Source organism: Mixophyes fleayi, chromosome 4 (assembly GCF_038048845.1).
Source record: "Mixophyes fleayi isolate aMixFle1 chromosome 4, aMixFle1.hap1, whole genome shotgun sequence".
Lineage (NCBI taxonomy): Eukaryota > Metazoa > Chordata > Amphibia > Anura > Limnodynastidae > Mixophyes > Mixophyes fleayi.
In genome coordinates, this window is record NC_134405.1 from 230,632,695 (window position 1) to 230,645,428 (window position 12,734).

The 12,734-nt window shown below is 38.0% G+C and overlaps 1 protein-coding gene and 1 pseudogene across 1 annotated transcript in view; one reads left to right on the forward strand and one right to left on the reverse strand.

Annotated features, from left to right (window-relative positions):
* The window catches only part of XPOT (exportin for tRNA), a 49,574-nt gene extending 37,166 nt beyond the window's left edge, over positions 1–12,408 (reverse strand). The window contains exons 1-7 of the mRNA XM_075209434.1: positions 12,252–12,408; positions 8,612–8,748; positions 8,256–8,338; positions 6,035–6,091; positions 2,414–2,483; positions 1,667–1,885; positions 313–497 (exon numbers count right to left, since the gene is read on the reverse strand). Of these exons, the coding sequence (XP_075065535.1) occupies positions 313–497; positions 1,667–1,885; positions 2,414–2,483; positions 6,035–6,091; positions 8,256–8,338; positions 8,612–8,671 (674 nt within the window). The 5' untranslated portion in view covers positions 8,672–8,748; positions 12,252–12,408. The remainder of the gene's footprint in view (positions 1–312; positions 498–1,666; positions 1,886–2,413; positions 2,484–6,034; positions 6,092–8,255; positions 8,339–8,611; positions 8,749–12,251) is intronic.
* Positions 1–12,734, forward strand: part of LOC142150801 (uncharacterized) — a 712,033-nt pseudogene that overhangs the window by 353,995 nt on the left and 345,304 nt on the right.

A 12,734-nucleotide genomic window follows, 5' to 3' on the forward strand; every position in this document is an offset into this window, starting at 1 on the left:
CCCCCAGAGTGGGTGAAGGAGAAAAGTAATATTTTATTTTTAATCTGTTTTCAATCCATACATTTGCAAAATCAGGGAAAATATTGAATATTTAGAACATGTTACCTAAAATCACATTTCCATTTAACTTTCGTTAAGATGTGTGCTCTTTATTTCAAAACAAAAAGTCATACCTGCTGCATACCTCTTATACCTGAACCCTACCCTCCCACACTACAACCTGTCATGCCTCCCTTTACTGTTCCAGATAGAAAGCTCTACCTTACACAGTTAATGTGTCACTTACGGATAAGATCAAAACAGAACTCATACCTGTCGTTAGCAATCAATGTTAGATCTATCCAAGAGACATATGCTCCGATCACTTCAAGGCACTGGCATGTCAGTTCAGAGTTAGAGTGTTGATAAGTCTGTAAAATTTGGAACCACGATTCCACCAGGTTTGGGATACACTGTTCCCGCATTGAATCCTTCAGTAATGTATTCCTACGCGCTTCCTGGAAAATTAAGTTGTAGCAATTATAACATACTTCTAAATATGGACACAGACAATGACCCATAAATAGATAACTGCCATTTACTAAATTTTCAATAAGAAAATGATCTGTCTAAGTGCAGAAAGAACATTCCTAAAGCATCACACACCAAGTAGAGATCAGCGCACGAAAACTATTGCAGACAAGTTCAGACTGAGTAGAGCATTTCAATTTCGAAAACTGTAGCTAACCACCTCAATTGTATACCAAGCAACCCATCATTACAGTCATAAATAAACCCATTTTTATATACAATTGGTCACACTGCTTTAAAAACTAAAAATTAAATTAAAAAAAAATTGAGTTTTCTTAATGCCAACAAAATATTGCAGACTATTTGGGGGAAAATACTATAAAAGAGAAGAAGTGGATATGTTCCTGCAAAAGAAAATTCAGTTGAAACTCAAGAATGAATAAAGTTACATTAAACAAACATTGTTTTTCTTATGAAATTCGCCATCTGTTTGATAGATCACATGACTACCTTCCTATTTAAAAAAAATTAGAGTTGCATCCAAGATGGCCACTATACCATAAAAGTTTTCCACCAACCCAGATCATATGTGTAGACACTGCATTAATATTTTCTTACTCATTTCAGTTTTAAAAGGGTGTTTCCACACTTATTAGACCACCCTGTATTTAGAATTATCCTTGTTTGATTGTATATTCTATATTGTTATATCGTCATTTTTCTGTTTGTTCTTATGCCAAGTAAAAATTGGGTGCAGTTTATTTAACCACCACAATACAAAGTTACTGTTATAAAATACACCCAAAGTGGATAGATACAGCACACTGAAAGAAAGAAACCAGCCTCAAGAGAATGATTGCAAAAACGTCACAGGGGAAAAAAAAACCCAAAAAAACACAACACTTTAAAAAGACATAAGAAAATATTTTTTTTTTTACATCCTAAAGTCTCAAAACAGATGGTTTATACTTTTATAGTTGTTCAGTCAAGACATTTTTAAGATAATTTCCAGATTCCTCCACTTTTAAAGAATATCTTTATTATAGAAAATAGCCTTATTTTACAGGACAAAAGCTACCAATTAACCAAAAGCTCTAAGGTTAAATAAAAATGTTAAAACTTCAAGAGAAGTGTGCTCTAAATGCATATTGCTTACCTCTGGAGTATGAATTACATCCCGATCAACTACCTCTGCATCAATGGCCATTAGGACTCGGAGGTACAGGTCAACTCCTCGGGGGTTAAGTCCCACGACAGACAAAATATCAAAGAAGAATTTATGCCACGTTGTGAGGTACTCTGTAACAAACACCAGAGCAAATACCTGTGCAGCTTTGTTGCGGATAAACGTTTTCTCTGGCTGTGCATTAAGCATCTGTAGAAGAAATAAAATTGTGAATTGGAAATAAATTCCAACATTCCAGACATAAGCCACAGGAAGTCTGTTATAAAAATGTAACAATGTTATTAAAAACAAAATTGTTGTCCTAATCAAAACAGGCCCTATACACATTTATGGTTTAAGTAAGAATATGTCATGTTTGTGATAATTTGCTTACATGTCGCCGCCTATTAAATTGTTAGGGAGAGGGGATTTTTTTTTTTTTTTTTTTTAAAAAACAAATAAAAGTGCTTGCGAGAGATATTTTTTTTAAATTAACGTAAACAATTCTTTCACACAAGTGCCTATTAAAGGGAAAGTCCACCCATAAACAAGGGAGGGTGGGGGGTGACAAGAGCTTGGTATGAGTTAGCCATTTAAACATGCATTGCAATATATTAAACAAAACAATGAATATTATTTTTTTAAATAATGCATTTTAGTAGCTATAAAACATCAAAATGTCCTATCATTTAATATAATGCCAAAGCAGAGTGCAGAGGATCAATTTCCATTATTTACCTGAGTTTGAAGCCATGTGATTAGAGTTTCCCTTATTAGTTGCTGTTGAAGCGCTGTCAATTCAGGATACCTGTAGCAAAATACAAAAACCGCTGCTTATACAATAGATTTCCTAATATAGTATAAAAGTAAAAAACATAAAGGTAAGTGCATTCTATAAAGCGTTCAGCTGGGTACACACCTATGCAATTAACATGCAGATCACACGATTTGCGACAGTTTGTTCAGATATAGAAAGAGCGTCTACTCCCACAATCCTGTTTTATTGTGCCAAAACTCATCGCATCTGTCAATTTGTCTTTATAAACTTCCTAAATCACGATCAATGATGATGGAACAATATTTTCAGCAGATGGTTTTGAGAGATGAAAATCTGAAGGTGAATTGTGTAGGTGTGCACATATGAATCAGCATGCTCATCTGGACTTTCAATCTTAGGTGCCAACGTTACAAAAACTGCATCTGGAATATGACTGCATAGGTGTGTACCCAGCTTTACAAGCATATATTAGTGCATTAGTAATGACCATCACAATAACTTGTTTAAAATCCTGTATTGGTTCATAAGTGGCTTTGTAGTCCGTGACATACTGTAAATGTAAATATATGTTTTACCTTTACTTCGGTAGGAACAGCAAAGCTTACTAAACCTAAAATCCAAAATATGGTGCTCCCAATTTATTACACTGCCCTTTAACATGTACCCTTCTTACAACAATGTATATTTTCATAAATTAAAAGTGCAATAAAATATTGATTCTGTTTTATGTCAAAGCCACTATGTAGTCAGTTTAGCCCTGTATTTAAGCTACATTTCGAAAAAAGTGAACACTATGTGGAATTGCAGGGATGGACAAAATAAGGTATTTCTCAGAAGACTTAAGGGAAGATGAACATCTATTGAGATCTATAGGAATTACTCCCAAAAGCTAGGTACCAGCAGTCTTTTTAAATACCTGGCTGGTGGGATTTGCCCTGCTCTGAAAAAAAAAAGTCTAGAATTAGCAATACCTCCTACATTTTGTTGGGCATAGTCTGATTAATCAACAGCAATTCTACAAAGTGAAGGGTATAGTATACAATAGAGGATTTGTTCCAATTCACAGCTAATTGTTTACAATAAAATGTGCATTTTGATTTTTCTGCAATGGATATTGTTTTTGAAAGTATTCTATGAATCAAACATTTACATAACTGGTGATCTGTTCCTACAAATATATACACATGGAATGTGGGCCAAGTGGTTTAACTAGACAAAATCTACACTTGAGTGTCAAACATGATTTAAAAGCAATAAACCAGTCAGTGATAATATTAATTTGGAAATATGTAGGGCCTGAGTCAATAAGGAGAGCAAAGCATATAAAAGTAGTAACTCTGCACCTGGGCAAAACCATGTTGAATTGGAGGGGAGGTAAATTTAAAATGTGGCGACAGACTTGTAGTTGGGATAGGGTATGTCCTAGACCAACTTTAAATTTCAGTGCAAAAATAAATCTATCAAGTATTTGTGTGCTACATTAAAAAACAGCCAGTATTTAACTTATGTGCAAAATAATAAACTAATTTGCACCCCTTGCATTGTAACATGGATTGTCCCGGAGAACATTTACTACTTTTTTATGCTTTGCTCTCCTTAATGACTCAGGCCCGTAATTTTCTGATATTTAAGAGTAAATAAGGTATTTGAAATGACTATATATTAAAATACTGTGTATTACAGAGCTAAATAATATACATTAAATAATTTGAGTGCTTATATGTAAAACATGTCCATCATGCTTTTACACCTCTCTGCAGCAGGTTGCCATGCAGGGAAGGAGGTGCTTCAACAAGAGAGCAGACACTGAATGACTCAGATTTTCATACTTGCTGCTTGATTCATAGACAGGGGTGGGACCAGTGATATCAAAGCATGTAAAAATGACTAGAGTAACATTTTAAACCCATAAGAACACTCCCATGATGTGGGAGGGGTTTGAGCTGGCCAATAGAGTGGATGTTTTTACTTTAGCCCTTACAGTCATGTGACTGGATCACTTATAAATAACTTATGGTATAAATTTATTTAAAGGAAATAGCGCATGGCGTTTATTTATATAATTGCAAATGTACTTATTTTTGATATTGTGTGGATTTTGACAAAGGAAATATCTTTAGTTCTGGGAAGGAAATTCATTTTTTGTTTTAACTTTGCTAGAGGAAATGCATTATTTCTGAGGTATATACCTGATGCAATAAGCCTTTGTTGAGGAAGTCTTGTGTATTTTGGTGTAGAGAAATTACTTGTTTGGGGTTTTGTAACTTTTCTTTGGAATGTGTATCCATATTAGGGTAAACAAATTGCATCCTGATTCTAAAAATAGCTCAGACCTCGGGGGCTGGCTTGTGCTGTGAAGCGGTGTCCAAAACTTATAAAAGGCACTGTTTTGTATTAAAAATTGTTCTTGTTTCATCTGACCTGCTCACTGGTACCTTCAACTAGTGGGAGCAAACATACATCACTTGCTTCAAAGACCTGATTGGAAACTTTTTTAATCCGTTCCTGGCTGTTCTGAGATTTGGACCCAGGCACCACTGCTCTGCCCGTTACCCAGCAGCTCTGACCAGTGTGATAGGCCAGCGGGGATCCATCCACAGCAACCCTGATCCATAGGATAAGGTCAGGGATACCAGTCCAGGGACATCAGTAACGGGGTACACTAGCAGCGTCAGTTAATCAGAAGAAACTCGATACTGGATGCCGGTGAGGAGTCCAGTGGTGTCAGCATTTGTAAGCCCCTCCTACTGTGGTTAGAGGGCGCATTTGGGATAATGAAAGGGAACGGTGGCAAAGCAAGCCCAGCCGGTTCTCAGCAACAACAGACAGGGTGGCATAGGTGGTCGATCCTGCCACACAGCAGCATTCTGAATTGATGCACTCTTAACATTTCAGTACAATTTTCATTATTTAGTGCTATACCACTCTACATTTTTTTTCTCCATCAAATTGAACTTTAACATGCTTTTTGTGACAGATAAAAGATTATTTTGGTACCATAGCTGAGTAACTATATTTTAGGTTACACCCCAAGTTTTCTTCTACAACTTTAATAGGTTGGTATTATATCTGTGGTCATTATAAAAAGTATATACTTTGATTTTTTTCTATCAGCAATGTTGTTGTTTTTTTTGTTGTTTTTATTATTTCATATCAGCTACCCAAATGCTTTAACAAAATGGCAACACATGCGCCAACACTAGGAGCGCTGTGATGACATCACCAGTGTTTCAGTCAGGAAGTGGCCAGGGAGACACCTTTTTGCATTCTGTATATTAGTCAGGCTCCTCCCAGCTCACTTATGTTAATGTCCTTGCTCATGAATACTAGTGACCTACAATTTATGCATGCTGACCGCTTAGGCGCAAAAATGTAATTTTTACAATATGCTAAACTATGCATTTTGCCTTTATGCTTAATATTTTATTGATGGTGGGGAGGGGGTTGGTGTTCCTTTAAAAAAATTAAAAAAAAATAAAACAAAAAACAGAAAAACAAAATCCACATCAAGCCAACTGCAGTTATAAAATAAACATGCTGATATTTTTAACACTATAGCATTATACAAACAAAATACATACTTGAATTTTATTTGGTGTTCTAGAACTTGTAAGCAGAAAAACTTGACATGATCATCACTAAATCAAAAGAAAACAGATATTTGCAACATTTAGTAAACTTGCTTACAAACCAATGAAAACAAATCATAGAATAAAATAATGTAACACTACAGTAGGCCACTGCCATCATGAATATAAACACCCATTCCATGATAATCCTCACACTAAACAGTAGTGTTGTTGCTGCAGAGAAAGAAAATCAAGTAAAGTCCATGGGGTAAATGTATCAACCTCCGGCTTCTTCAACTCCCGCGAGTTCGGCGTCTTCGCAGCTTAAATTGAAAGCGGCGCTGCCTTGTAAAGGGAAACTTTACAAGGCAACTCGCGGGAGTTGAAGAAACCGGAGGTTGATACATTTACCCCCTAGTATTTGTACAATTCCTCTCCTGACATTCTGCCAAAACGCTATCTGGGGACAAAAGTTAAATGACCGAATATGTTTAATTTCCTTATTTATGCAAAATACATGTACATAGAATGAAAGGAGGAATAAAATAATATGTATATTGACTGACAGTAATGTAAGTAGTAATGGAAACCACTTGGATTTTAGTGTTTTCCTTGAGGAGAAAAAAAAAAAGAAGCTATAAATGGTTCAGTCATAAGGCACTAACAGCAGGTGTGCCACTAATACATAAACGCTAGCGTTATCAACTAAACAAGCAACCTCTAAAGAAAACATAACATTCCAGGAACCTAGCATTGATGTTTTCTTACTGAATATTTTGGAGGGTATGAAGAAGACATCATGCTTGGAAAGTGGAGTGCAGTAAGTTTCAGTTACCATCACTGTTATAGTGGCCCTATCAACAACACACAATGGAGGCATTCGTTTTGTAGGTTGTACAAATATTCAAAAAAATGCTGCTTATAAATTCCCTAGTAACCAGTACCCTTATAAAGCGCCTGCGAGATACCACAAATTTCTAGAAATTTTATAGGCCAATATGTGGCCCAGCCCAGAAAATAGAAGACTGCATTGTGTGTAGGTGACAGAGCAGCTATATCACTACACCCTTTCTGACTTGCAATTGGTTGTCTCAGTATTCATCTTAGACAGCAAATACAAGGCCTGAGAAAATAATGTACAGCTGAGGAGCCAGTCAGTCAAATCTATGAGTTAGCAGAAAATTTAAGGAGCAAACATGAATCCAACAACATCAATAGCTATGACTCCTGTAGTTAGCCAATGCAACTGGATAAATGACTGCCTATCTAGGATCTGCACAGCACTGAGCCAATGTGCTTGTACTTATGAGACATTTTACATAGTCTTCAGCAGATTACAAGTACAACTTGACAATTGTGAATATTCATGAACAATGATCACCCGATGATGAACATTCATACGATTCAAATTGTATTTTTTGCAACTTTCGCCTAATTTTGATACATCCTGCTGTTGCTTAAAATACAATGGGTTTTATCCAAGAGCACCAAGGAGATGGCAGAGAGGGGACGGTTAGCTAGAATTTAGAAAATTGCAGCTTAACAGACATTCCTTTAAAGCAGGCCTGTCCAACCTGCGGCCCTCCAGGTGTTGTGAAACTACAAGTCCCAGCATGCCCTTCCAGCTATCAACTGGTTGTTTACTGGCAAAGCATGCTGGGGCTTGTAGTTTCAGAACATCTGGAGGGCCGCAGGTTGGACAGGCCTGCTTTAAAGCAAAAAATAAAATAAAAAAACATCAAAACCAACCAACAATTTTAGGCTTCAATTAAAACAAAGAGGTACACACCCCTATACCATAAATTCATTACATTTTACACTGTACAACTCAAAGACTACAATTACATGTGACTATTTGTTAAGAATCTGAATTTGTCATTTAATGCACCCAAGATAAATCTAAAGACCTAAATCCATAAGAACAATCATCCCACTCCTGTCATTCTCATGTATGTTTGGGATGACCGTACAACAGTTTGTGTGAAGTTTACTAGCGACACGGATATCCCAGTGTGGAAATATTCAATTTACACTATTCAGCCACCTTGTAGCAGGATCCTATCGGCTGTTGTAGGTTTTTGTATCAATGCCAGACCATACATCTGACGTTTATTTGCAAAAAACTTGGGACACTTGTCTAGCTGCAGGATAACACATTAGAGCATAATATAAATATTGTTTACCATTAAACCCCCTCTATATGTTAACATGCAATCAGAGAAGGCATCCTCACCTATATATACGTTGGGCTAGGGCTTCAGCACAGACCTGCCATGCATCACGTGAAACTTTTAATTGCTCAAAATAAGCCAATGCCTGAAACAAAATCAAATAGATTATATACATAAAGATAACAAAGCTAGATTGTAAAAGAAAAGCTCTACATAGACAAAACAAGAGAAAAGGACAATAAAATAGTACAGTGACATGAAAAGTTGCCCGACAGTATATTGTTCTCTTACAACAGAAAACATTGCAACTGAGCAAGACTTGGGACAGCACAGACAGGGAGACATAAAACATAAATAATATTTAACAAGCGCTATTAAAGCTGTGTGTACAAGCGTTTACTACACTGACAAGACATACTCGCTCTCTGTAGTCAGCATTGGCATTTGGGTTAAGTCCAAGCAGGGCTTGTTCATCCATATCTGTCGCTATACGTCAAGCTTCCTATTTCTCACAATAGGTTTGCCCCTTTCTGGCACAGCAGAAGCAACCAACATCTGCCAAAGAATGAAAAAGCAAAGTTAGGAGAAACATGGTATTTGCAAACACAATAGTGCTGCTTGTCTCAGCAAAACCCTTTAGAAGAAAAAAAACACAAGGCTTGAAACATCATGTATAGTGTAAGTATATAAAGTTTACATACACATTTCTGTGCATGGGGTTTGAAAAGTTTATACAGCACAACACATAACAGATAGCATTGCAGTAACATATTTATAGCTAGACTTCAGTCTAAATAAGCCAATGAAAGCAATCAAAATTAAAATCTTCAAGTGAATCTACATACCACGGAAATATTTGTAAAAGGCTGAACAGAAAGGTAATATGTCTGAAGTCACAATGGCTCCAACATTGCTTCCTTTCTGCTACAATATTTCTGTGAAAGTCTGTTAGCATACCTGTGTGATCTCAAATGGAATGCATTGGCAATATTTTCACAGCAATTATCCACTGTCGCAAATAACTTCTCTAAATACTGTGCATTTTACTTGTAATTCAGAGATCTGACGTGGGGAACAAAGCGCATACAGATCACTGCGGAATAAATTGTTTGTCAGTAGAATATTACATGCTGAGCTAAACTGCTGTGGATCAAATCGGCGCTAGTACCCTATTAAGGACACGGATATCTATCTATCTATATCTATACACACACACGTGAAAAAATGCTGAATTGTGTGTGTGAGTAGATGTCTCTTATAACGATTCATTTCTTTTTCCAGTTTAGGTCTACCAATATGCAACTATTCACTTACAAGGGCTGATTCAATTCCTTTATTCTAGGCATAACGTGGCCTACGCACTATTACCGTTATTATGGTAATTTTAACATTGATTTTTGCTCGCAGCCCTCAGAAAATCCGGGTTAAAATTACCGTTACGGGAATACTTTTAGCACCGCCTTATTCCTAGAATAATGTGGCTGAATTCAATCGGCCCCACAGTATTTCATAGTGGAATGCAGTAACATAATATGGTTTGCTTTACAGAACTGAAAGTGTTCCCACAACTGGAAAAGCCACAGACTAAAAAAAAAATAAAAAAATTACCTTTTGCATATGTCAAACCTGTGGTGATAACCCTTTCTCACCAAAATGAAATAATGAACACGGTTTCAACCACACACTGCACTTTGGTCCCGGGTCGCCGCCTTTCACACTGGACCTGTGTCTGTCCTGCTGTTACAAGTTGAGCCCCTCCAATGAGCTGCTTTAACTGAACCCGAGTCGAATAACCCAGGAACACCATCCAGACAGCAGCGTATCCGGTTCCAACTCGGGAATAACCCTAGTTGCGACTAGGGTCGTGGACCCAAGTCGCCCCATTCACACAACCTGGGTTATTCCCGGGTCGATGCCTCTGTGTAAAAGGAGTACAAGTTTCTGTCTGCCAGTGTTCTAGGGCCCAAAGTGTCATAGTACCATTGCCCCCGACCCAAAAAAAACAATTGTATGACAATCAGGAGAGCACCAATAACCAGGAGTAACAAGCCACAGCTGATGCACCTCTGAGCTTAGCATTTAGGAAACTCCTCGACCAGCGTTTCCCAAACTGTGCGCTGCGGAAAGGTCACAGGGGTGCTGTGCCCAGGGCCAGCAGTGAGCGGGGTGTGGGCACTAAGGGCTTTCCCCTCTGTCACCCCTTCCCCCCCTTTTATGAGTGAAAACAACTTAGACTGGACAAAGTGCTTTGGTGTCTGTACTGATGGTGGTCACTATGTCTGGCTGTTATGGAGGACTGCGAGCACTCATAAGTAAAGCTCCTGATGCACTGTGGACTCGTTGCATTATCCACAGGGAAGCCCTTGCATCAAAGCAACTGAGTCCTCCACTGAATGCAGTCATGGAAAGTGTGTTGAAAGTGGTGAACTTCATAAAAGCAGAAGGCAAGGTTTTTTGTTTTTTTTTAAAAAAAAAATGTATAAGGATATGGGCTCTGAGCACACATCTGTTGTATTACTGTAGCTCACAATGGCTCTCCCGTGGCAATGTACTTTCCTGTGTCTTTTTATTACAGCAGAAACTTTATTCCTATCAAGAAGAAGTACATGAGTGTGCCAATAATTACTTGGATTAATTACTAATTTTTTGTCCAAATTAGCATAACTGTGTAATCTCAAATTGAATGCATTGAATGTCTAACTACAGGGAAGGAACACACATTCTTAAACTTTCAGAGAAAGTATCGGTTTCCCTCTGTTGCATCAGTGTCACTTCCAATAATGTTTATTTGACACATGAACTTAAATCAGTTTTTGAGCAGCACCTAACACTCAGTGACTGGTTTAAAAATATTTTCCAGAGAATATGAAGAAATTTGTATGGAGCAAAGACACATTCAGTACTAATGCCCCATCTGAAAAACTCATTGAGCTCTCCTTTGTCAAGCCCTTAAAAGTAAAATTCAGCAGCATTGGAGTTTTGGATATCCATTTAAAGATGAATATCCAATGCAAAGTACTAAAGCACAACAAATGTCGTTCCATTTGCAACAACATATCTGTGTGAAGCTGAGTTTTTCGGCTGTTGCTGTAAAAAAAGCAAGTACTGTTCAAAAAATGATGTGGAAAAGGAAATAAGAGTGGCAGTGTCCAAGCGGATTCCAAGGTTTGAAAAGTTGTGCAGTGCACAGGACACACATCCCATTAATAAATAATAATAAGTTTGGTATTTTTAAAACATTATTTAATAACCAAGCACATTTTTGTACGTTTTATTTTGTTTGATCATTTTCCTGTTAATGAGTGCTGTAAAATGTTCTTTTGAAATAAATATAATTGGGGTTTTTTTAACAATTTTCCATGGATTTATGTACATTATTTGGGGTGCGCACAGAAATCCATGATGTTGAGGTACTGGGACCCATGCGGCCACGCGTTATCACGGCCGAGAAATCGCAATTGAATATGCCCCTAGAAATTGACGGCTTAAAAGCTGTTGAACTGTAGCTAACAAAAATCAATAATAAAAAAAGAATTCTTAAAAGCTACTATTGCAAAATTAAAGACCATGTAAGTGCTAAGACAAATGGGGACCAGAGTTGCCAGATGAGGATGAAAGCCAAATTAAACAAAATACAGCACCCCACAATCTGTCAAAGGGTAATGAACACTGTGCTAACTTGTAGCACATGATGCAATAGTGTGAAGTGGACTGTACACCGACAACTTTGTGATGACTAACCGAGGATGCATGATCTGCAGTTAGTGAGATCAGCATGCTGATACTGCACATCCAGTGACCACGGGGCAACCAAAGTCCTATCTGTATGTGCAAACAAAGGACACGTGTGTATAAGTGGGTCATACATGTGCGTGTGATGACAGCCTATGTGCGGGACGTGTCACGTTGGTAACAGCGCTGTATATGACACGTTGCTGACCGGGGCAGGGTGTGTTAGCGGATGCTGGAGGCCAGACCCATCCATGTGCCGCCACCGGGATGTGAGTGTGCTGGCAGGGGACCACATGGCGCATACATAGAGCACAGCCTGGTCTCACCTTCCCCGCCGGTCACTGCTCCATGCGGCGGCTCCACCTCTCCGCCTCGTGTGATGTCACAGCGTCGGTTGGTCAGAGCTCCCGGCAGGTATAGAGCCGCCTCTAACTCCAATAACACGTCCCGCCGGCCTGCACGGGGCGTGCCGTCCTGACGCACAGACGCGCGCCTTGTCTACAGTTAGTGGCTGTTGCAAGAGATGGCGTGAAACATGGGACCTGTGCTGCCATCTAGTGGCTACTCTCGGTTTGTGCTCTCTTCTATTCGTGGAGGCAGCAGTCTAATGTCAAACCAGACAAATCGATTATTTTCAGGGTTTAGCCTGGGGGGCAAGCAAACAGCACTGGCCTATAAGTAGTGCCCATCCTTAAACGGTAGTTTTATATAATATATATTAAAATATATATTTGTCAATATAAAAAAACTAGGCTAGTGTTGCTTAACCCAGTGGTACTTTATTATAATAAATGATAAATCTTAATGAA